Source organism: Liolophura sinensis, chromosome 4, assembly GCF_032854445.1.
Source record: "Liolophura sinensis isolate JHLJ2023 chromosome 4, CUHK_Ljap_v2, whole genome shotgun sequence".
NCBI lineage: Eukaryota > Metazoa > Mollusca > Polyplacophora > Chitonida > Chitonidae > Liolophura > Liolophura sinensis.
The window spans coordinates 18044888-18070810 of NC_088298.1; the positions used below are offsets into that span (position 1 = coordinate 18044888).

At 39.9% G+C, this 25923-nt stretch overlaps 1 protein-coding gene across 1 annotated transcript; it reads right to left on the minus strand.

Annotated features, from left to right (window-relative positions):
* Positions 1-60: 60 nt before the first annotated feature.
* LOC135464485 (collagen alpha-3(VI) chain-like) lies at positions 61-25863 on the minus strand. The gene is made up of 19 exons (XM_064741909.1): positions 25533-25863; positions 25059-25103; positions 23763-24338; positions 19829-19876; positions 18879-18899; positions 17857-18429; positions 16968-17021; positions 16317-16358; positions 15366-15932; positions 13050-13094; positions 12730-12792; positions 8938-8988; positions 6291-6527; positions 4937-5506; positions 3480-3515; positions 2977-3012; positions 2170-2217; positions 1244-1813; positions 61-173 (listed from the first exon to the last, which is right to left on the minus strand). Exons 1-19 carry the CDS (start codon positions 25861-25863, stop codon positions 61-63), a joined length of 4026 nt encoding a protein of 1341 aa, XP_064597979.1.
* Between the last annotated feature and the right edge of the window lie 60 nt (positions 25864-25923).

Here is a 25923-nt window from a genome sequence, read left to right on the forward strand (position 1 = left end):
AGTCTGGTTCAAGATGAAAGTTTTAAGCTAACATACATGTACAAGGAAATGAGAATTTTATTATAAATAAATAATTTTTTGTACAGTGAAATAATATAGTTTGGACAAATAACACAAGCCGATCTTACCCGGAGTTGTGGTTAGTGGTAGCGTTGTAGGTGGACTTTTTGTGACTGAAATGAAAGAATTAAAGCGTATATACATTATTTATCACAGTTCTGACAATTTCTATCTGAGCTGTGCTAAAAATGCAAGACTAAGCTTTTTGAGATCGATAAGGTGTGTTTACATGATAAACTTCACAGTGCAGAAACAGTATTTATTTCATTGAACAATTTTCACAAACATGTCCTACTTGTACGATAATCGCATATATAGGACACTGGTACAGTAATAGTGACGTACAAAATACCTTAGCACAAATGTACAATAAAAAAAACCCTCTGGGCCCTGAAGAATATTTCTCTTATACGACGGCATCCAGCATCATGCTGAGAGACAACCGTGCATAGTCTGGCGAAATCCGCGATCATCCGCAGGTTGCGCGGGAACACATGCAAATACATATTTAGTGTTTCAATGATGTACTAAATACATCAGGCTTCATCCGGTTTTAGTATTTTTGGGGTGGGGGAGAGACGACGAAGATATTGAGTTTTAGGTCATAATCCAAATAGGAATACATTTATATTTCATCAGGATGCCTTACTGGCCTGTGTTGCACATTTTCACATCTAAACCTAAAAGTCAGACAGTACACGGAACACCTTGTTGTATTCTTGAAGATCAATTGCCTTGATCTTAGCATCCTTTTTGTCACATGGTATTCTTGACGCAAACGTTATCTTAGATGTCCACGTTCGATATCTTAGAACATGATCAGTTGATGGTGTGTACAGTAGCCAACTTCAGGAACTCTTACCCACATTACTTAATAAAGCTTCCCAATACAGAGTAAAGCCAGAGCTCAAGGTTAATGTGTCTAGCGATCTTGGGTCAACCGATATAAATTCTAAAGGAGCACAAGCTACAATACCCTTGGCACTATGCCTCAACAGAACTGGCAAAAATAAATACACAAAGGTTAATGTGTCAAGATGTCTTAGGTCAACCGACATAAAGAGGAACAAGTTACAACTCCCTTGGCAGAATAAACAGAACTGACGGAAACAAATACAGTTGTGTTGAAAGCAATTTATGTTGTGACTAGTCTAGAAACTATAATAATAGTGGTAAAACTTACCACAGTTAACCGACCAAAACAGTTGGTTCTTCACATCCGTCAGATACGGAAACCCATCCACTTTGTAGGAGTAGTACTCTAGAGGCGTGCTGGCAATGTCGTTAAGATCCTGGGATCCGGATTCTCCTATCCCCACCGTGTACACAGTTATCCCTTGTTGCTTCACAAGATCCGCTTCAGGAACATTTCGCCAGGTATCCGCGACGGAGGCACCGGCTGTGATCAGAACAGCGATGTCAGGGACATCCGGACGATCACCACTGTCCTCCACAAACATGGTGGTTCGCATCTTCCAGAGGGCGTTTGCTATGTTCAGGTCACCAGTGATGTACGGAATGGCCCGAATGGCGCGGACCATCTGGCTGTATGTGCTGAACCTGAACAAGTGGAACTCCACTGCTGCGCTGGTGCTGAAGGACATGAGACCAACGCGTACCTTGCCGCTGTCGATGTCTTCCTCAGGTAGCAAATCGATGACGAATTGTAGCATTGAGCCGAACTGCGCCTCGTTCACATTGGCGGACGAGTCGACAAGGAAAACTAAGTCAAGTTCATCCGATCCCCCGCAATCTTAAAAGAATGGTGATTAACAAATTAAAAGTTGCTTAACACAGGAATCAAGTCCATATTTTAATTACTTGTCTGCAGATTAAATGTCTTTGACATACATTTTTAGGAACTTCTAGGTGTAACTAAACTAACTAGCCTTCAACCACTTGATAGATCTGAAACGCCCACAGTATTATTCTTGTTTTTAATATCTACTTTCTAGATTTGTCACTTTTAGAATGTTTTAAACAAAATTCAGAGTATGTATGTGTTGAACTGTGAATTGCCGAAAAAACAACGAAAAGATAATCATTATATGTCCGACTCAGGTAAAGCTGGTTATCAACACACGGTGTGTGTTACTCCGGTATCCTTACGTGGATCGTATCTCTCCAAAGGTGGACCCGTGGGACGATCAGTAAACTCTGTGGAACAGAAAAATATGAGAAAAGTGAGATAAAGCTATGTGTGAATTTTATGACGACAACACAATGACGCCCCTTTATGACGTGACGTCGTCGCTGAACGACACGGTAATGTCAATCTGCAAATTTTAGCAGGTTTTAGTTGATGGAATATAGAAAACAGTAGGTTATTGAAAAGGATTAGATTATCGCAACAATGATGACATTTCGCCAGTATTGGATTCAAACACGAATACTGAGATGTTAAGAGGTAGGGCACTATCTCTATATGGCCGTAAAGCGGGCAATTCCCTCTGTTATCGTAATGACGTCCTTAAAAACTGCGTATTATTAGGGCTCTTTAGATCGTACAAGATGTATCACTACGGGACGTAGTACTGAGTAATATCCCTTACAGGTGTGTACTCCTCACTGGTTGATTGTCAGAACTAGAGTTAATCTAATCTAAGCTCAGATATACTTCAATTCTCCTAATTTTTAAACCAGATATTAGCAGCACCGGTAGAGAAAGCAAAAAATACCTTCCTGTCTCAATTTGTTTTGGGAAAGTACAGATATGTATATGATGTTCATAAGATGGATTAACATCTGAGAAAAAGAGAAACTGTGTATTCCTGTTACCATAACATGTATACCGGCTTAAACAAACCAACAGAAATACAATAGTAGCACTAAGTGCGTTTCATATGCGTAGCTATAAAACCACAATGCAATGACTGGGATTTAGTTGGTTGAGTGAAGAAATTAAAACTGTCTTACTTGACAACCTCTCTTCAATAGCAAAGTCTCCAGAATCTGAAAGCAAACAGAATAGTGAGTGAGTGTTTGGGGTTTAACGTCGTACTTAACAATTTTTCAGTCATACGAGGACGAAGGAATCCTTAGGGTGTATGTGATGTGCCTCCTTGTTGCAGGGCAGATTCCCACCGCTTTTTTATCTAGGTATCTACTTCACTAAGGCGATTTACCAAAGGCAAGTAAGCCACCCTGCCCAAGGCATTATACTGATATAGGTCAACCAGTCGTGCAGGTCAACCGCTCTACCAACTGTGCTATCGGGACCGGATTATAATGAGAGAGTTCTTTATTTATTGTTTGCTTAATATTCATTCCCTGCTTTGGATATGAAGGTTCTTTTACATCTGTCTTGTATAAAGCCTCAGATGTCGGGGGAAGCGGGGACTGGGGTTTCCAAATACCATCACTGTTATGATGAAATATGCCTGGTGGTGAAGGACAGACGAAAAACAAAAAGCACTTACCAATTTCTTCAGTGGGGAATGCAATATCGGAGAAATCTGAAAACAATATCACAAACATAATTGTCGAACAAGGTAAAAATTTTTATGACAAAAATTTTAACCGGCATAATGACGCAATTCTTTAATTCTTTTAACATGTGTTCTGTAACACTACCTTGAATATACCGTATTCAGCCTTGGTTGCGTCTGCGCACGGAAGACAACCCACGTTACTTAAAAGAGTAGCTACTCCGCTGAATTCGTCCGGGTCTAACAATCTCTGTAAAAGCCCTTGCCATGTCCATTGTGTCATGCAGTATGCTGGAGCTAACACAGTAAGGTATCTTACTTAATATACCTCACTGAAGGAATGCATTATATATTTCTATGTTTATGTCAGTGATTGGTGTCATGAATCAATAGACAGCTGAGGCCAGTTTGAATTAAATGCCCTAAATGTACGATAGTCGCACATGGAGAACAAATAATAGTGATGTACAAGATTTCGTATATTATACGAAAACGTACGATAACGTACGATATTTAATTATTTATTTGATTGATGTTTTACGCCTTACTCAAGAATATTTCACTTAAACGATGGCGACCAACATTATGGTAGAAGGAAACCGGGCAGAGCACGTGAAAAACCCACGACCATCCGCAGGTTGCTGCAGGACCTTCCCACGTACGGCCGCAGAGGATCCAGTATGAGCTGGACTTGAACTCACAGCGACCGCATTGGTGAGAGGCTTCTGGATCATTACGGTACGCTAGCCGCCTAAACAAATGAGCCACGGAGGCCCCTCAAACATACGATTAAAAGAATGTCGTGCGCCCCTTTATGGAATTGGACGCATATTGACATGCCAGCATTCCGAAAAAAATAACCCCATTTGTTTTTCGTGTAAAACGGCTGACATCTTAGCTCATATCTTTGTGAAATTCGGGTCTTAGTAAATTACACTTCAACAAGGTCCCTGATGCATTGTTTTAGAAACTGTTAAAACGGATCAAACAAAGGTATGATACAGACTAGCATGTTGATAAAGCAAAACAGCTGATGTATATGACATTGTCATATATTATGCCATAGGAAGCACGTGTATTCAGCACTGTCCTTCAAGTATTAGTGTTAAGGGAGACACAAGGTATGGACTAGGCATGGAAACTTTTGTGTGGGGACTTAGCCTGGTGACAGTGGGTTGTGTATGTTTCTGCAATTTCGTCCAATAACTAGACATGGATTTTGTTCGTGTATCACCGTGTTGCCATTCAACGTAAATGCAACACTGTAGTCATTGAGTGTAGTGATTTCAAAGGAAATTAAAAAAAAAAAACGGAAAATATGTTCATTTGTCATCATGTTGTCAATCGGCTTATCTCCAACGCTGTTATGATTTTATGTGCTGTGTTGTGAAAACCTCCTATTCCTATACATTCACGAAATAAAAAAAACAAAAAAAAAAAAGAAATACCTTCAAACACCAATGTTTCCAGAATATCTCGTATGTCTTCCAGGTTGTCCACACTATCAACAGCTAGACGGTATTCACTTGGAGGTTGATTCACAATCAGATCCAGTTCCGATGTATCATCCATACCAATTGCCACACCAAATATGGCAATGCCTTCTTTTCGCGTTGTGATCGCCGATGGTACCACCCAACGTCGATGAATATTCGAATTACCCTTTGTCAACAGAATTGCCACATTTGGAACATCCGGACGGTCCCCATTAGCTTCCAGGAAAAGCAATGTTCTGGCAACACGCAACGCCCCGGCAATGTGAGACTTTCCCGGCGTATAGGCAACACTGGAAATTGCATCTTTTATTTGCTCCTTGCTTCCGTAATGCGATAACCCGAAGTCAATGTTTGCTTTGGTACTGAAGCTCAACATTCCTATTCTAACTCGTCCTCCATCGATATCTGCGGGGCGGATGAACTTCTGAATAAACTTCAAGATTTTTGTGAACTCCGGCTCGCTCACTCTGTCAGAAGAATCCACCAGAAAGACAATGTCTCTCTCCGTCGATCGTAGTTGCACTGATGGAATGAAAGAAATAGAATAAAGTTGTGTTTTTTTAATGTATGTTTCGTTTCATTGCTTACTGGCTCAGCTGAGCTTACAGGCACACATGAGCTTACAGGCTCAGCTTACATGCACACTTGAGCTTACATACTCAGCTGATAATAAGATCTAAGTCAAGTTTACGGATGGGTCAAGCACCACCTTTACCAGATACTTTGAACATCGTATTCCATTAAATCGCTCAAAAATGTATATTCTACGTGCAGTTTCCAGTTCTGTGCAAGTTTTTACAGACTACTGGCCAATTTTCTGTAAATGGTAGACAACTCAAGACAAAATACCAGGTATATATGTATATGGATTCATTGAGACCATATTTGAAGGGTTACGTCCTATAACGTCTGAAAATTTGATGTTTGCTTTTATAGATAACCATATTATAAAATCCTGCATTTATTTGACTGTATATTTCATTGGTTTTGACGTCGGGACTGGATAGCATACCTTCTATACGAAAGTCTATTGGTCTGTTATGCATTCCTGGAAATGTTTTCTTTTGAATGTAGCTGGACATCCTAGTCAAGGATGTTTCAGTTATACGATGGGTAACTGTATATACGAGAAAACCCGACTTCATGGAGTAGAACACCGACGTGTGGAAAGTTATACATGTACAGGTAAGCCTTTCCAAGTTTGACATCCTTTATAAGGGGAGGATATCAGTTATCTAGACTTTACTGAAGGAGCACAAAAAAGACGATCTTCGGTAGTAACGACACGATGAACGGCTATACCTACCAGGCTCCTCCGTTGTAGTTGGTGGTAAAGTCGTTGTTGTCGTCGTGGATTCCGTTGTTGTTGTAGTGGGGATAGTAGTCGTTGTCGTGGTGGTCGTAGTTGTGGTGGTGGGGGGCTCAGTCGTTGTTGTTGTTGTTGTCGGTGCCTCAGTTGTTGTTGTTGTAGGGGCTGCCGTGGTCGTGGGCTCCGGAGTTGTAGTTGTAGGCTGCGTTGTTGTTGTTGTCGTTGAAGGTTTGTCTATACCATAACACAAACCACGAAAGACTTTGAGAAATTTGGTGAGTGACATGTTTTAGTGAGTACATTATACATTATTTACAGTGGTAAATTATATATGCTGTTGAAACTATGTTATTTTGAAGAGTAAATTTTGTTTATTGGATTCAGTTACATATAACATACCATTGTAATCTTTCGGTAGAAATATGAGTTTATAAAGGATAATTTGTCCTTTATAGTAAAGAGTCTTTTTCAGTTTACTAAAGAAGCAAATGTGAAGAAAGGAACAGTGCAGAGAGTAACACAATAGAAAGTTATATGCAAGTGGTTACATATTTATATTACTTGTGCAAAAATCAGATAAACTGGTATCTCCAAAAACATGTAATGAAACTGAAAAGTGTAATTGAGGCTGAAACGTAATCCGCTGAACAAAAGCTGCAATAAAATTTGCGCAGTGAGTAAAAAAATAGCTTCTGACAATTGCACGTAAATGTTAGACACATAATACATTTGCATTAAAACAAACATTTGCGGCATGCGCACTAGCCAGTTTTGAAAAAGAAAGCAAGCATACACAAAACAAAAAACATAAAGTAACATTGTTGAATCTTGTGAAAAACAACCATTTTGAAAAGTTTTTAAATTTGACATTTCTAAACTGGCAAATACATGTCTGCCATAGTAATTCCGATCTATGATTCGTCAGGATACACATGTTGAGAACATCAGAGACAAAGAGGTTTTTTTTTACATACAGTTCTCACAATTCCATGTATCCGTTATCTATATCAGAGTTATATTCAGCCGATTTGTCATCTTGCCCAGGAATGAAGAGTGCTACTGGCAAATAAAGAAATGTGTATACTGCGATAACTGAAGTCGGTTCTTCCGACCGACTCTGGACTGATTACGTTTATTATCATTCAGTCTCTAAAATTCCGTGTGCCTTTTAGGTGTTTCGGAGTTATTTAGAAATCACAACCCAATTAAAAACATGACAGCCAAGCAAATTGAAGATTTGTAAAGAAATTTGAAAATATTACTGGCAAAGGAACAAAAACAAAATCAGTGGCTGATCTCTTTGATACTTGAAAATAATTGCAAGGTACAAATTGAATGTCAACAAAAACAACATTAGGATCTTAAACTAAACGTAAAAAGGCTGTTGAAGCAGGTATAAACATGTAATAGCAAAATTAAGATCATAGGGCATTCTGATCGGAGGGTAAACCAACCTGTAACTGTTTTAATTTCCGACACTTCAGGAAGAAATTCCGGAATCGTGACTGAATAGCAAGTAAAACACCTGCTTTATTTGTATGTATTTTGTATGTTTACAACAACAACCCGCAATGACGACGGAAGAGTAAGCAACACGTCTGTTTTACGTGAATGCCTTGAGTATCTTTGCAATAATTACATTTTCGATGGAAAGTACTGTGAAAGCATTGTCTTCCCTAAGCGAAATAAAGACATTAACATTGTCACATCATAACCCGTTAAAGTAGGAAAAGATGAACTGAGCATGCTTCATACATTGTGGAGGTTTCCACAGTTCAGTTGAAATATGTTTAAAAATATTTTAAGCAAACCTAATTCTATTCTTTTGGTCACTTGCAAAGGGGAAAAGAAGCTGTACGTTTTCAGGAACATTATTTCTAGAAAGCAGCGGAGCTTCATCCAGTATTGCCAGGAATTGACACGTGCATATATGTATGTATTATTGAATAAAAGGTGATATTTTAATTGGTGTCTGGAGAATTTTGCCTTTTATGGAAGCCGGGTAAGGCCATCATCGTACCATCGTACCATCGCAAATCGATGGCATGAAGCGATGGTACGATGACACGATGGCACGAAATGATGGTACGATGGCACGAAAGGGATAATGCGATGCTAGCACCGTACCATCGATTCGTGCAATCGTGTCATTGCTTTGTGCCATCGTGCCATTGATTCATGCCATCGTGCCATCGCTTCGTGTCATCGTGCCATCGCTTTGCATCATCGTGCTATCGCTTAGCACTATCATGTCATCGCCTCGTGCCCCTGTCGGGCGATGGGACGATGGTACAAAGGTACGATCATGGTCTTATCCTGCTTCCATATTTTAAAAATGCATTTTCAGGTATTTAGGTATTTTTACTGTGATATTGAGTAGAATGCAGGCTGTGTAATGTTTGTATTTTGTGATATTGCATTGACATCCTATCAAATTTCATGAATCATGTAAAACATTATGGCTCTGATATGATATATGGGTTGATATGAACCATTTACTTAGATTTTGCATTACACAGCATTTCCAAATCTGATCAGCAGAGGTTTGTGCGTAACCTAAAGTTTGTAAAACCCTAAGATTCTCTAACAAGAGCTTTTGGGCAAAAGCGAGTGAAAATGGAGACCGAATGTAAATAAGCCACACCTGATGCAAGTGTCATGGTTTCCTCTGGAAGCGGTGGTAAAGTTTGCACATCTAAAAGTAAAAAACAAAACACAAAGAGTGCAACAATATGCCTATTTGTGACTACAACAGCAGAACAGAGTGACACGTGTATGGAGCTGGCAAAAACGTGATTTCTACGTAACTATATGCAAAAAACAATGATCTGTATATTACAATAATATGTATTTACAACACCGAGATGCATTTTAATTATATGCTTGACAATATGTAGAATTCAGCACATTTTACGGTCCAAACTGTGCAGTGTTATTTGGACATAAGACATCACCATGATAATATGGCATGAAACAGCAACTAAACAGGAAAGTGCAAACCAGACTAGTGTTATCTATCGGCGAGTCAGAAGTCCGTGTCTATAGTCTGTGAGTGACTTGTTTGTAGTGGATATATGAAAAACAATTAGTGTTAAACCTGAAGAATTCTGCATTTCGCTGGTTACCTTGCACAGAACCCACAGTAGTAACTTTACACTCTATAGAAATGATACAAGAATGTTGGAAGCCTGTTGGCAGACAGTTGGTTAAAGCGGAAGTCTGAGGCCACTTTCGCAGAGCGGCTTATGACATTTTGTATCGTATATTAGTGGTAGGATATTTTGTACGCATTTTGTTAACGTACCATTAACCTATTTGCGATACCGAACGACATCTTTGTGAAAGTGGCCCCTGGACTGTCTGCTGGACTCTAGATAAGCCTAAACCAGACGTCTTTCCGCTTAGCTGGAGAACAGCAAACAGTCTTGTAACGGAAGAGATGCAACAACAACAACATACACATTACGTTCATGACCTTGTACTGCGTGTCCACCACTTCACTTGCGCTGAAATTTTGTCTTGGAGAAAGTTAACATTATAGAAGAATACAGTTTTTTTCCGCAATCATACAGAGGAAATCCGGCTGGTGTCTACTGATGCCATGTGTGCGTCGTTGTTGTATTCGGAACTATTTAGCACCTCCGTTGGACTCCATGTCCGGTAACGCAAGTCACACGATACTATACGAGAATATACGCGAAGTCATCTAACTCATAGCTGATAGCTACATAACACAATTAATGTTTCCGGATCGGAAAGGAATGTAATCCCCAGCTACTTTTAGATATATTTTCTTTTCCTGCCTTTTTTACATTTTTTTTTGGTTTTGCCTGATTAGTGGTATCAAATTACAGTAAAGGCTTCACAATTCTAGGTACAAAGTTGTGTATGTCTTTTTTTCTGGGAAAAATGGATGTGTATGAACACTAGGCAAAAGCAAGTTTTCACCTGCATTTGACTTAGTGGAATTGAACCCTATCAGCTGTTTGTAAAAAAAAATCATTGATCAACCCCTATCAGGAATTTGACTAGAAATGTTTCTGTGGACGAGGACTATTGGGACCGTAGTGTTCAGGGGTCACTTTCACAAAAGTTCCTAAATCATTTTACGGAACTTTTCTCGCAAATTACGTCGCCTTATGGAACTATAACTGTGAGGCCAAACGTTAACACGTCAGTAAATGGAAAGTTAATTGTGGACTGTGGAGTGTGACCTGCTGGCACGCCATAGACAGCACTAATCCTGGTTAGTGCCTTATACTACGAAGCACATATAATACAGCGTCAGTTTACCACACCCAAGATACAATACCTGGAGGTTTAAAAACAGTGAATAACGTATTCAGTATGACAACTTTTCAGTTTACAAGCTCAAAATATATGGGGTTAATTAATAACATTAACAATAAAATTTTTGAATGTTTCAGCATATTCATTGCTGAGATTCTGACGCGAGAGTAATATGTTTTCTCACCAAAGTCACGGGACCGATGCCACATAGCTCTTTCTAGCTTAAGTCATATTTTAAAAACTCTGTATGATGCTGAATTTTTGGTACTGGAAGTTGAAATTTGGACACATTTGTCTTAAGATAACATTGATGAGGCATCTAAAATCCCAAAACAAGTTCTGAGATCGTGTTTCATATTTTGACTTCAGTCACAAATGGCTTTGTGGAATCGCTCCCTGATCTGGGAGTAGCTCCCTGAACTGACTCGTCTGAGACTAATCTCAGCTAAATGAGGTCTGGATCCAATGGCGCCCTTGCTTGTGTATTTTGAGAGTTGAAGACGGCAGTTACGCTCATTTGTGCGATGAAACGGAGATTCTCAGTGCTAATAAGCATTTGCAACCCCTCCAGTCAAAAATAGGTCACATGGCGGGCTGTGAACAGGTGAAACTTCAGATCTAGATCTTCGTGTCGCGGTAAGCCAATATAAGGAGTAGCATCCAGATATGTCTTCAGTGATAATGGCGAATAAAACTCCAATTGAAGTAAATTGGCATGAGGCAGAATTTCACCGGTTGGTTGTGACCATTTGCCGAATATCACACTATTGTCGCTTTCTGGTTTCCATTCTAGGCTGCCATCTTTTATACTTTTATACTAAAGAGTTACCTTAAACACTGTAAAGATTACAAGGAGTGCACGACTGCACTTATAAGAGTTACACTGTTAAGAGAAAAGGGCCAAAACTAGGGTCAGATGTGACCCTGATATTCAGGGTATAGACATGATCTACTCCAAATATTAGGGTCACTTATCAAACCCTATAATTTAGGATTGACCTACACCATGAATAAGGGTGACATAATCTTAAAATCTACGGTTACTCGGCAGCATTAAATAGTGTGAGTGAGCGAGTGAGTGATTGGGGGTTAACGTCGTACTTAACAATTTTTCAGTCATATGATGACGAAGGAGTCCTTAGAGTGCATGTAATGTGCCTCCTTGTTGCAGGCCCCGCCCGAGCCATTAGACTGAAGAGTCAACCAGTCGTTGCACTATCCCCTTTATGATGAACGCCAAGCGAGGATGTTACAACCCCCTCTGTTTAGGGTCTTAGGTGTGACTCAACACCAGTATTGATCCTGGATCTACCGCTCCTGAAGCGGACGCTCTACCAACTGTGCTATCGGGGTCTCTGATCCCTTGATGTGAATTTTAGAATCAAATGGAAAAAACTTGCCTGTGTTTGTAACTCATTAAAAATGAGGGTCCCACATATATAGGGTCAGTGTTTCAAACCTAAAAATCTGCCTTGTTTAGAACAATGTTGTTAGCATCAAACTATTCGATTCTTATTTTGCGATCTTATATTTCAGGGTCAGTTTGCCTGCCACCCCCAAAATAGGGTCGAGCTGACCCTAAAATTGTGAAAAATGTAATTGACCAGTTTTTATTAAGTCTTAATGTTTCAACACCCTCAAAGTGTTCATATTCAACCACATTAAAAGTGTTAAAATTGTTTTAACTCTGTTTCCAAAATTGGTCTAAGATATGAATTAACCAACTTTTAATGTAAGTGGAATGTGAACGCTTTAGCGAATTTTAAAACATTACCTTTTTATAAAAGCGCAGTCAATCCTCTTTACAGTGTAAAGTAACATTTTGCTTTTAACAGTGTATTGAGATATATCAGAGAGGATTCGGTATAATGAAAGGCGTCTGAACGTTGACTTTAATGAGACTGATGGAACTACAGGTCCAGTGTGCTACAGCTCAGCACTACCTGAATGCGCTGTTACACCTGAATTGAATGATATGTTTTGTACTTTAAATCTAATTTCCTACAAGTCAGTACAGGTAGCCCTTGTTAGATCTGACTACAATATAGTAAGACATCGAGACTAGTGTGATGTGCAGCTACAGTGTATACTACAAGTGAGATAAAAATTAGACAACAAAACTCGTAAGAAACGCATGCAAGCTTACCCGTTGTTGTTCGTAAGGTCCGAACTTCAGGCGTAGGCGGAAGCGTCCGGATTTCAGGTGTAGCTGTTTGGAGGATATTAAACAAATCCATATAATATTTATTTCAAATCATGTTTTTGTTAAACGAATTCATATATATTCGTCTGTCAGGTTTGTGAATGGAGTAAACCGGAGTGCCTTCTGACAAACCTCTGGCAGCGAAAGCTGGATTCGATCTTTCTTCGACAGTAGCCAGGTGTGTATCAATTTCAGCTAACCAACGTTGTAACCGTCAGTCCAATTCTTCATCCAGATAAGGCTATTGAGATGAATATACTCACATGGAGTCGTGGGTGGTTCGGTGGGTGGATCCGTGGGTGGCATGACTGTTAATAGAAAATGTGGAACAAGTCAGCATCCAACTTACTTAAATGATTTCACAAACAAAGACATAGACATTTTGAGTTTCCACGTTAAAACGACGTGCAACGATACAGGCAACAGTTCATCTTTCTGTCAATATGTCATCTATAATAAGGCTAACTTTTACATGTATAGTTTTATCGCCTTCAGTCTCTAATACTGGGCACAAATAAACCGGTATTATTATTAATATTTTTATTATAACTATTTGCTTACATGGTATGAGACTGGAGACTTCCTTCCCGTTGATAGAATTTAAAGTTTCAGTGCGCCAAACGTACAGTCAGTAATGAAGACAAATTTTTAAGAATAGGGGAGCCAAAAAAGTTACTCCCATCTTTAAAACCACATATCCATATTTTCATGATCTTGACAGACATTGCAACAGCTTCACAATGTATCGTTTTTGCACAGGAAAAACAAGATATACGCAAACATCTACTTGGCATCCAGAGTATGAAAGAATCATCGTTTTGGTACAGTGATGATTGTTCCCCGCACAAAAGGAAACAGTTGTCGTTAAGCCATTGGCGAATTGTATTTCTTAAAGGAAAGAATTTAAATTAGCCAGCTGAAGTCATCTAGCGTTGCGTCTAGACAAGTTTTCCCGGGTAACCAAACCTTACTCGAGTCAGTACTTAAGGGAGTCATGCCAGTGAGTCAGTACTTGTGGAAGCCATGTCAGTGAGCCAGTATTTATGGAAAGTCGTGTGAGTGAGTCAGTACTTATGGAAAGTCATGTGAGTGAGTCAGTATTTATGGAAGTCATGTCAGTGATTCTGTACTTATGGAAATCATGTCAGTGAGTTAGTACTTATTGAAGAAATATATCAGTGAGTCAGCAGTTATGAAAATTATGTCAGTAGTTATACAAGTCATGTCAGTGAGTCAGTATTTATGGAAGCCATGCCAGTAAGTCAGTATAAATTAACAGAAGTCATGTGAGAAAGTAAGTTCTAATGGAAGACATGTCAGCAAGTTAGCACATGTGGAAGTCATGTCAGTAAGTCAGAACTTATTAAATCCATGTCAGTGGGTCAGTATTTATGGAAGTGATGTCAGTGAGTCAGTACTTACGGAAGGCATGTCAGTGAGTCAGTATTTGTGATTGTTGTCATACGGATTACACACCTTCTCATTCGAATCGTTACAATCATTCCTTACGGAAGCAATATCAGCGAGTGAGTATTTATGGAAGTCATGTGAGTGAGTCAGTACTTATGGAAGTCGTGTCAGTGAGTCAGTATTTGTGATTGTTGTCATACGGATTACACACCTTCTCATTCGAATCGTTGCAATCGTTCCTTACGGAAGCAATATCAGCGAGTCAGTACTTATGGAAAGTCATGTGAGTGAGTCAGTATTTATGGAAGTCATGTCAGTGATTCTGTACTTATGGAAATCATGTCAGTTAGTTAGTACTTATTGAAGAAATATATCAGTGAGTCAGCAGTTATGAAAGTTATGTCAGTAGTTATACAAGTCATGTCAGTGAGTCAGTACTTATGGAAGCCATGCCAGTAAGTCAGTATAAATTAACAGAAGTCATGTGAGAAAGTCAGTACTAATGGAAGTCATGTCAGCGAGTTAGCACATGTGGAAGTCATGTCAGTAAGTCAGAACTTATTAAATCCATGTCAGTGGGTCAGTATTTATGGAAGTGATGTCAGTGAGTCAGTACTTACGGAAGGCATGTCAGTGAGTCAGTATTTGTGATTGTTGTCATACGGATTACACACCTTCTCATTCGAATCGTTACAATCATTCCTTACGGAAGCAATATCAGCGAGTGAGTATTTATGGAAGTCATGTCAGTGAGTCAGTACTTATGGAAGTCGTGTCAGTGAGTCAGTATTTGTGATTGTTGTCATACGGATTACACACCTTCTCATTCGAATCGTTACAATCATTCCTTACGGAAGCAATATCAGCGAGTGAGTATTTATGGAAGTCATGTCAGTGAGTCAGTACTTATGGAAGTCGTGTCAGTGAGTCAGTATTTGTGATTGTTGTCATACGGATTACACACCTTCTCATTCGAATCGTTACAATCATTCCTTACGGAAGCAATATCAGTGAGTCAGTACTTATGGAAGTCATGTCAGTGAGTCAGTACTTATGGAAGTCGTGTCAGTGAGTCAGTATTTGTGATTATTGTCATACGGATTACACACCTTCTCATTCGAATCGTTGCAACATACCAACCCTATAACATGGACGAAAACATCACTTACCAGAGAACAAGCGGTAAAACAACTCATTCCTGATGGAATCAAGGTTATCGACGGAATCCACGAAAAAGCTGTAAAGTTTGTCAGGGTTACTGCTAATACTCTCTATTTCATCCGTGTCCTCAAGTCCAATTCCAACAGTAAACACTCCGATATTCTTGCCTTGCGTCCGGAGAGCTTCTGGGATTATTCTGTCAGTGTACAGATTAGACTGACGGTCCGTGACGTATACCGCCATATTGGTGACGTTAGCACGGTCGCCATGTTTCTTTGAGAACATGACAGAGCGCATGACTTTCAGGGCGTCCGCCGGATTGGAGCGGCCGTGGATATAGGTCACTCTTTCGATGGCTCGTTGAAGCTTGCTGAAACAATCACACATGTCCATGTAGACGTGAATGTGGGGCTTGGTACTGTAACTCATAACACCAATGCGGACGGCGCCAGCGTCAATCCCGATACCAGCGTGTTCTAGTAGATCAGTAAAGAATGTCAAGATTTTGTCGAATCCTTCTCGTCTCAGAGTTGGGGAAGCATCAAGGAGAAAGACAATGTCACGGTCAGGAAATTCTGAAACAAAAGGAAAATTTCGAAATCCCTGAATAAGTGAACGCGAAACCAATTTCATATTTCATTGCTTTATTATCTTAAACGTAGTTCTGATTTTGGGGTTTCCATTTACAAAATCCATTGACATATAATGGAAAGGAAGAGAAAATGTGATTGATTAAGACATTTAGCCGGCAACATTCAGATATGGGTTCTACCAGTGGATTACCGAAAACAAAAGCTCTGAAGACATTTCTTTATGCTCTTTCAATGTTGTATAGAGTATATTTATTCCTCGACTTGGCGTTTTACAAAACTCCATTCTCATTCTAATTGCGCCATGTTGTGAACAGTTGGCAAGTGAGGCCCCTAAAGAATGGATTGAAATCAATTACTGTAACTCACCATGCACAAGTGGAGACGTAGGCACAGGTAACCAGATATCACCTAAAAGGGCAAACAGTAATCGGGTAACCAAGTAGTTAAACCGAGAGACAAACACTAATCTGCATATAGGAAACAGCAATAGTTCTCCAAATCCAATGTGCTATACCGTTCCGAGACAGCAGTATAAATTCCGTTTGAAGTGGTGCATGTATTTACATTTACATTATGTATTCATAAATATCTCCCTTTTGTAGGAAATGCTTGTTAGAGCTGACATTCAGAGGAAGCGTTGCTGACAAGGAATAAGCTGAGAATTACACAATATGTCGATATATTTAATGTTTTGGATTCTTATCCTGATGAATTTGAACTTTGAGTTTCTCTAACGGTAAAGCAAATTCCAAACAGATAAAGATCAAAGTTCAGTTGAATTTGAACTTTGAGTTTCTCTAACGGTAAAGCAATTTCCAAACAGATAAAGATCAAAGTTCAGTTGAATTTGAACTTTGACTTGCTCTAACGGTAAAGCAATTCCCAAACAGACAAAGGTGTTAAAGGGTTTGACTTAAATGTGGAGAGTACCAATAAATTAAGTTGTAAACAATTCGTATAGAACGTTCTACACTTTATGTATGTGTGATTGGTTTGTGGATAAAACATTTGACTTACCGGAGGAGGTCTGCACTGTGGTTGGCTGGGGCGTCGTTGAAATGAACACCTTATCTGCAACAGTGATTAATATTTATTTGATTGATTTGATTGGTGTTTTACGCAGTATTCATGAATATTTCACTCATTGGACGGAGGCCAGTATTATGGTTGAAGGAAACCCGGCACAGCCTTGGGAAAACCCACGGCCATACGCAGGTTGTTGTAAGTCCTTCCCACTTACGACCAGAGAGCATAGCCAGCATGAAGTGGACTCATAGCGACTGCATTGGTGAGAGGTTCCTGTGTCATTGCGCCGTGATGACACGCTAACCACCTCGGCAAAGGGGGCCCATCATATCATTAATAAACTACAGGTGTATCCAAAATGGTTCGAACTGATATCTTACTTCTAATTCAACCTCCATAAATAAGAACAAAGGCTTTAATACACGATTGGTTCATGTGCTTAATAATCTGAAAATTAAAAAAAAAGAATGTACGCGTGGTTGGTTTAATAGTTATTCAAACGACAAATACGTCAAGTGTATTTCACTTATGCGACAGCGAAGTTAATCCAACAAGAATCCATCGGAATCCGGAAGTTTTCGGGCAAAACTCCTGACGTAAAGCCGCAACCAAAATCCTTGGGAAATTGATTCTAACAGGCCACTTGAAATGATCGTCTACTAACATAGGCTGCTTTATAAGATAATACAAATTTTTTATCGGACACCGAGATTAAGTTAGTTGTAAGAAAAATAAATTAGTTCAGAGGAGAAAACCTCTCAACTCGTGATCTACTAAAAGGACAAATGTAAAAACAAAAATCTCCAAAACTACAAAAAAGATCCTAGATCATTGACCAGAAATACTTAATAAAAAGTTTCTAGGAAATAGGGAAACTTACCCAGATAAATAGAATCCACTAGAAGCTTAGTTAGAGAAAACAGGGATGTAAAATACTGGACGTTATATCTGTATCTTGACAAAGGTGTGCTGGCAATGGCGTCTATTTCCTCCGTCTTGTCCAAACCTACACCAATGGAGTATATCGTGATACCATCGTTTTTGGCCAGTACGGCCTCTGGAATGGTTGTTTCTGAATTAATTGTGGACAGCCCGTCCGTAATAAACACCACGACGTTGGGAACGTAAGAACGCTCGCCGTTGGCGATGGAAAACATAGATTTGCGGACGATCTCCAGCGCTCTGGCCACATTACGTCCACTCCCGACACGGTATGGAATGTTTGATATTGCCTCAATGACATCAGCCTTGGAAAAATGGCGGATCATGTGGAAATGTACGGATGAGCCAAAGCTGAAAGTGAGAAGACCGATGCGCGCAGCACCGCCATCTATATCCGCGGGCTGAATTAGTTCTTGAACAAACGCCTTCATCATTTTGAAATTTGCCTCGGTGACAGATGAAGACGTGTCGAGTACAAAGACAAGGTCAACAGGAGTGGAGGGGAATGCGACTGCAAGAAACAGATGAATGCAAACTAAAGAATAAATCACAAAAAAGTATTAATTATGGATCATCAGTTAGATTTTTGAACATCTTACTAGAGCATAATTGATTGCCATTACAATAAATAATATTAAGTTCAGTAGATTTTACCCAAAGACTAAGACTGATGACATCTCGTTGACCTGTTTCGATATTAATACTCATTTGAAAATGAGAACTGTATACACTTACATTATGTGTTCATCAATATCTAAGTTAATACTCCTTTCGTAGGGAATGCTTGTTAGAGCTGATATTCAGAAGTGTTGATGATAAGGAATAAACTGAGAATTACACAATATATACAATGTAATTAATATTTGGATCCTTATCCTGATTCTCAGAAATTCACAAAAATTCACAAAACATTGTTAATTTTGAAAGATAATTTTTGGGTGTTTCTTTATCGTATCTTACCGTCTTCTTGGTAATCGTTCTCTGCAAAAAAAAGGGCCAAATTATGCTTTACTAACAACTCCATATCTCTGGCTTTCAAACAATGGGCACACTGTAATATTCATTGCTTAGGTGATTCGTGTTTAACACGTATTTGACGTCAGCTTAATTGATCGTAGAGAACAAAGTGTCCGGAGTAAACCAACGATCTGGCAAGTAGCTGGCGAACTTTCTCACGTGAGAAATGCAGATTTCAACCGACACCTCGAGGTCAACTAATATGTCACTGTTTATTCCAAACAACGTCCCAAGAACAAAGAAAGCAGTGAATTCCTGTGGTTGGAAATGAGACAACAGTTGTGTGTGTCCGATAGATTTTAAGACTGAAAAAAAAAACCCTACTGTGTCAACACTGGTATAAATACATCGTTCAGCGGCTTGATGTCCTCATCCAAATCATGTATCAATATGCAAATATTTTTGAATTTATTAGATTTATTTATATATTTGATTGGTGTTTTACGCCGTACTCAGGAATATTTCACTTATAAGACGGTGGCCAGCATTATGGTGGGTGGAAACCGGGCAGAGCCCGGGGGGAAACCCACGACCATCCGCAGGTTGCTGCGGAGAGGAAGCCAGCATGAGCTGGACTTGAACTCACAGCGATCGCATTGGTGAGAGACTCCTTGGTCAACACGTTGCGCTAGCGCGCTAACCATCTGAGCCACGGAGACTCCTGAATTTATTAGAGGATTTATTTTTCTTTTTCAAAACTTTTATAGTTTTATTATCAAACAATTGAAAAAAATTGTTATGAAATGGTAATATTAATATATTAGTGTCTGGTCTACTTTGTATATGAAACGTATCAATCTGCTGTAGATGAAGAAAAAGAAATCGCTCTGACGGACAATTCTACTCATTTATTAGAAGATGTTACGAACTTGTAACCAACAATTTGAACGTACCGTCAACGGTTGGATCGTAGTCTGCCGTTAAGTCTATATCACCGGTATCTGAAACAGAACATACATTAAGGGTTGTTTAGAGTTTTAAACATGATTTAATGAAGTTGTAATCGTGCAATGCCTGTACAAAAAGTCATGGAAGACCGAGGTGCGGGCAGAAGCATGTCCAGGCATTTGGATTTGAAGAAATGCACCTTGAGATCAAGAACTAGAAAATCATGATAATCAACAAAAACAGCATCAACAACAACAGTGCCATTTCCCTTTAAATTTTCCTGTCGCAGCTAAAACCTGTACAGAAAAGATTTTTTTATCAGAACTACATTTATCAACAATATGTAAGTTATATACACTGTTGACAATAAAGTTGGAATAAAATATTTTAGCCACAATCCCAGAAGTTTAATATTATTTTTCGCCTCAAAAATAATATAAGCCAACACGAATTGATGCATAATCTCTCTCTACTACGTGTACAAAAATGTTTTATTCTATGCTAATATGAGAATTACATAAGAAGCTCTGATGGTAGTGATAAAAAGCCCTGTGCCTGGTGCTTCTCTAGTGATCTTCATTCAGAGAGAGATCAAATTACCTCGCGCATAACGGAGTTCTCGGTTTCGCATGGAACAAAAAGTAGTGTAGCGGGGATTCCAGCTATGCCTCGTGCTACTCCAATGCCAATACGCCGGAGAGTGATTGCCCTCCATCAAGAAGGCTACAAACAGTCCGATTTTGCCGATTTTGTATTCATATCGCAAAGTACAGTCAGCAAAATCATCAGACGTCATCGAGACGTGGGTCATTTGCGGCCACGTCAAACTCCAGGACGACCACGACTGACTACGAGACGGGATGACCGCCGACTGCTCAATCTCTCTCGCACAAACCGGAAAATGTCTGCGAACCATCTTCGCCGTTTGTGGCGGAGGCATTACGGAATCAATGTTTCCCGAACAACGGTGAATCGCAGATTACTTCAGCATGGTTATCGAGCAAGACGTATGACCAAATGTCCCCGCCTAACCGCCCAACATAGAGTCCAAAGGCTTCGCTGGGCTAGGGAGCACAGACAATTGCAGTTAGGGCATTGACGACATGTGCTCTTCACGAATGAGAATCGATTCTTCTTGAAACCTGTGGACGGAAGGCAAAGGGTTCGTCGTTTGCGAGGAGAAAGCCTTCGAGATAACTGTGTGCAGGAAAACAATCAAGGGGGTGGCGGTTCAGTAATGGTTTGGGCCGGTATTCACTATGGTGGAAAAACGCCGTTGGTGGTGCCCGACGAAAACGTCAACGCCGTCGTGTACATTGATATCCTTGAAAACCATTGCCTTCCATACGCACGAAGGGTTTATGGAGACAATTTTCGTTTGCAAGACGACAACGCTACACCACACAGGGCCGCTGCAACACGAGAATTTCTTCGGGCACAAGGGGTGGAGCAGTTACCTTGGCCATCGTGTTCCCCTGATATGAACCCAATAGAACATGCCTGGGACAAGTTAGGGCGAGCCATCAACGCACGTGACAATATTGCTGAAAATCTGCAAGAACTGGCACAGGCTCTGATCAATGAGTGGAACGTTCTGCCCATTGAATTCATTAACAATCTGGTCGACAGCATGCAACGACGTCTTGACGCATTGATTCGTGTCAGGGGTGGTCATACGAGATATTAATGACTGTTTCTCTTACAAACTGTATTGTCTGTAACTTATAATACGAAGGGAACAAATACGTTTATGTTTGTGATATGGAGACATTGCAGTAAAGCCTTCAATCCTTTCGTCTTGAAATGCCAGTTTTTGTTTTTACGCCGTTCTACAGCCTATAATCGATCCATTAAAGATTACAATAGGCTGATATGTGTAGAAAAGACCAACATTTGGTGTTATGCTGATATCTACGCCATAATCAAGCATTCAATACCGCGTACAATTAGAATAACTCCGAATTCAGTTGTCGAAATAATTTATTCCAACTTTATGGTCAACAGTGTATATTAGGCAATATGCGAACTAGAGCCGCCCCCGCCCCTTAAAAAAAACTGTCAGCAAACTTCTTGAGATGAAATTAATATTATTGCCATTTCGTTTGTTTCCAGTGACAATTCCAACGGTCACAGCTTATTTCCTGTCAGAAATGTGGAGGGAAACTTCTCCTTTGTTTTGTTTTTGAGGGGTTTTTTTTGTCTTACACATGGAAATACACAAATAAGATCCTTTGAGTTACATAATAATTTAATAACATCACTAATACGGGCTATCTCGAAGACATTTGCAAAGCGTGAAAATATGATTTTCTTACAAATGCCATCTGGGCCTTACGTAAGAAGGTCTGACAGCAACCAGCGGATGGTCGTGGGTTTCTCCAGGACTGTGCCCGGTTTCCTCACACAATACTGCTGGCCGCCGTCGCATAAATGAAATATTTTTGAGTACGGCGTAAAACACCAATCAAATGAATAAATAAGCAAATGTCATCGGAACATCCTAAATAATTAAGGGGCCTAAACGTCAAAGGAACATGAATGGGATGGGGGTGGTGAAGGTGAGAAGCATTCCGGTAGAGTTATCCCCCTTGAAACCCGCAGATCGCATTATGTAAAGTAATTATATTTAGATTTTTTAACGCGACATGCATCCCCATTTACGTATTTATAAAGGATAGATATCAATCGACGACGCTTAGATGAAACGAGGTATGAATCAGAAGTATATAAAAGAATATTCCCCCTCAAGAATATTTCACTTACACGATGGCGGCCAGTATATTACGGGCAGAGTAAACCATAGATCACAGTCAAGTATGACATAAATGTATGTCATATTGTTGAAGGATTTAATGCAACATCTAACTTCATGTGAGACTACACGAAAGTGCAACGTCCATCGATTATTGCCAACAAGGAAAACAATAGGAACATCTACGCGTGTCTGGAATTTGATTGACATTAATTCCAAACCAAAGCAAATCACAAGCGAGGTAAAAGCGGTCGAACCAATATCGCGTTGCTAAGACTCAAATGCATGTGAAACCTTATCATTTCGACGGTTTTCAGTACACTTTGAAAGCTATACTTTGTTCTCGACAGAACAGAGGTAAGGTGTTTAAAGAGGTTGCAAAGTTCTTAGTGAAGATTTTGATTTTGTTTGTTCTTTTAGGTTAACAGCTATGTAATGTAGCTCCTTTTGTTGTATTACAATGTGGCCTGCATTATTCCTTTTCTGGGCTTAGAAACGTCAAATATTCAAATTCACTCACTCACAAGCCAGCATAACTGTTCGCCTATTGAATCAGGCGTTGTATGCTAACGATACAAGGTCTAACACAGGTCCCGTCCAAAAGCCCTGGCTATTTTCCTGTTTGCACTTAGAAGCTTCCTTCCTATGCTTCAAAAATATTTGAATTCCAGAAGTTCTTTGCACCTTTATAAAAGTATTAGAAGCCGATGTTCTTTTGCCCTACACCATGTTGGCCAACATGTATTTGTAGTCAAGGATTTGTTTTATACGTAGTAGTGCATATTACAAAATATCAAGAGCAAATGAAAGAAAATCTCTGTGACGTCAACGACCACGGTTGGTGTAGCTCAATTTCGAATTATAAAATATTTAAACGAACATAAAACTATTCATGATATTTTTATTAAAAAAAAAACCTTGACTGGTATCATAGAGAGCATTGCCCGCAACAAGTCGATTACAGGCTTAGTAAAGAACATCAGTCTCTGCTGTTACGCTCTAATGCTTGTGAATTGCCTCCGTGCTTTACGAGTACGGTCACAGAGAAACTGTGACGTATTTCACAGAAGAAGTACAGATGACAACTAAAGAGAGCACTGCTTTGACCGACTCTGTTTAGGCGGTGTGTTTGAATGAAGACCACGTATTTTAGGATCATAGAAGAATGGTAAAGGTGGAGTACTCACATAAACACAGGGAATCTCCTAAGGTGTACTCGATCCCTTCTAAGTCATCATAATCGTCCACAGAGTATATGTAATCCGCAGACGGCCTGCTCACGATGCTCTCCAGGTCAAGGTCGTCCGTGTCTATCTCGCCGATGGTAATCGTGTACACCGTAATCCCGGCTTGTCGAGCCTTCGTGGCCTCTGGGATCGTGTTTTCCATTTCGTAGTCAGCGGGGCCGTCCGTCAGCAAAATACCGATATTGGCAGCATCTGTACGGTCTCCGTTGTCCGGGGTAAACATGCGCATGCGCATTATCCGGAAAGCGTCGGCGATGTTGGAAGCGCCATCATAGTAAGGCATTTTGCCCACGACTTCCAGAAGCCGGCGCTTGTTGAAGTACGTGTCCAAGTGGAAGTGAATGTAGGAGCTCGTACTGTACGTCAGCATCCCGATTCGAACCTCGCCGTTGTCGACGCCAGCAAACTGGATCAGATCCTGAAGAAAGACTTTCACTTTCTGGAAATTCTCTTTCGTCATGGACGTCGAAGCGTCCACCATGAAAATGATGTCAATTTTGTTCGTTGCGCAAACACCTGAAAAACACAATTTCGAAACTTTGCACACATAAAAATGCAACTGCTTTGTGAAGTTGAATCGTCATACAAGCTAGCTTAAAGTCAGTTTGCTTAAACCAAAAACAAATACGGATCCTCCTCCAATTATGATGAGTGCGTCGATCGAAAATGGATGAATAATTCTGTCGGGATTTTACATGCTTCTTAACTCCGTAGGCTTACATTAAAATTTTTCTGTAGGATCATACACAATGCACTAGCTGTGATATTGAAAACGTCCGCCTGCACACAGATGGCAAACGACTTTGTCTTGTCTGGTTTGAAAACGAACTTTTATGACAATGTTTTCTTTTCCGTAAAAACTGTATGCTAAAATGAATGAATGATTATGGCTTAACGCCACATCAATGTGACTGGAGGAAGACCCATGTAAACAACCAGCCCCTGGCAACTTACTGATCTTTGTTATGTGTGACATACAAACTGAACAACATACTGATGGAAGATAAGTGGTTCATCTACGGCTGTTAGACTGTGCACAAGGCAATGCGAGTGTCGTCGATCTCCTATTTTTCTCAACTCTCAGTGAGAGCGGACAAATCTACCAATTATTTGTCCTTGGCCCGGTTTGAACCAGCAGATCAGTCAATTATCAAAGAAATATAATCTTGTGAAATCTCAGTACAATGATTATTTCAGCATGGAAGCCATATTTTGTCAGAAAATGACGGTACTTACCGGCTTTGTGGAGGAAAGGAAACTTTTTGGTTATCAGGTCCGCATCTGAAGACGAGACAATAAATTTTTTAGCTGGTTATTCAACAAAACAATTTAATTCATTTATATGCATTTTGATTTTTTAAAAAAATATATTTGCTGCTATGTATTATGTTAAACCTTGATTAAATCAGTTAGCTTTTGTAATGGGTTTTGATAAAATACTGAAAAAAATAGCTAGATTTACCACAGTTTATGCCATTACTTGAAACTCGGCTTTGAAAAAGAATTTGCTAAAAAAAAGAGAAATGCATAACCGGTGGAATTTCAAAGCGAAGTGTTCACTTTTTACGCGCTAAAGCAATTCGCGTCCAAGCTGGACTGAACATTGTTCTCTTACAGTACATGCATATTATGTCCCATTCCCAGGACTTAGCAATGGGCTAAATAGATTGTTTCTCAATTAGTGGAGAATAGTTTCACGGAGCTGCCTACCTTTCTCCTCTTTCTTTGTTTCCAGGCACATAGCTACTGAAAGCCGTTGCCCAATTTCGTCCAGCGAAGAATAACTCGGCACCCAGTAGCTGTACCTTTTAGTTGGTTTAGAAGACACCCTTTCTAATTCCCGCGTGTCCTGTAGGCCGAGTCCGACGCCATACACGGCTGCTCCGGATTTCCGTAATCTCCGAGCTGCCGCAGCTGTCATCCGTCGGTCTTTCATGGACCTGGTATCCGTGAACAACAGAACAACGTTGGAAGCATCCCCACGGTCGCCTCGAGCCTTTTGGAACATGGCGTTCCGAACAACCCGTAGCGCTCGAGCCATGTTGACGTCACCTTTCCAGAGCCGAGATTGACCAATGGCACCAATGATCTCATTCTTGGT

Coding starts and splice junctions, on each gene's coding strand:
- LOC135464485 (XM_064741909.1), bottom strand. CDS start 25,863: ATGGCTCGAGCGCTACGGGTTGTTCGGAACGCCATGTTCCAAAAGGCT. Junction 5,507..6,290: donor AACTACAACGGAGGAGCCTG/GTAGGTATAGCC, acceptor TCATTCCATCAG/TGCAACTACGATCGACGGAG. Junction 2,218..2,976: donor TATTGAAGAGAGGTTGTCAA/GTAAGACAGTTT, acceptor TCTGTTCCACAG/AGTTTACTGATCGTCCCACG.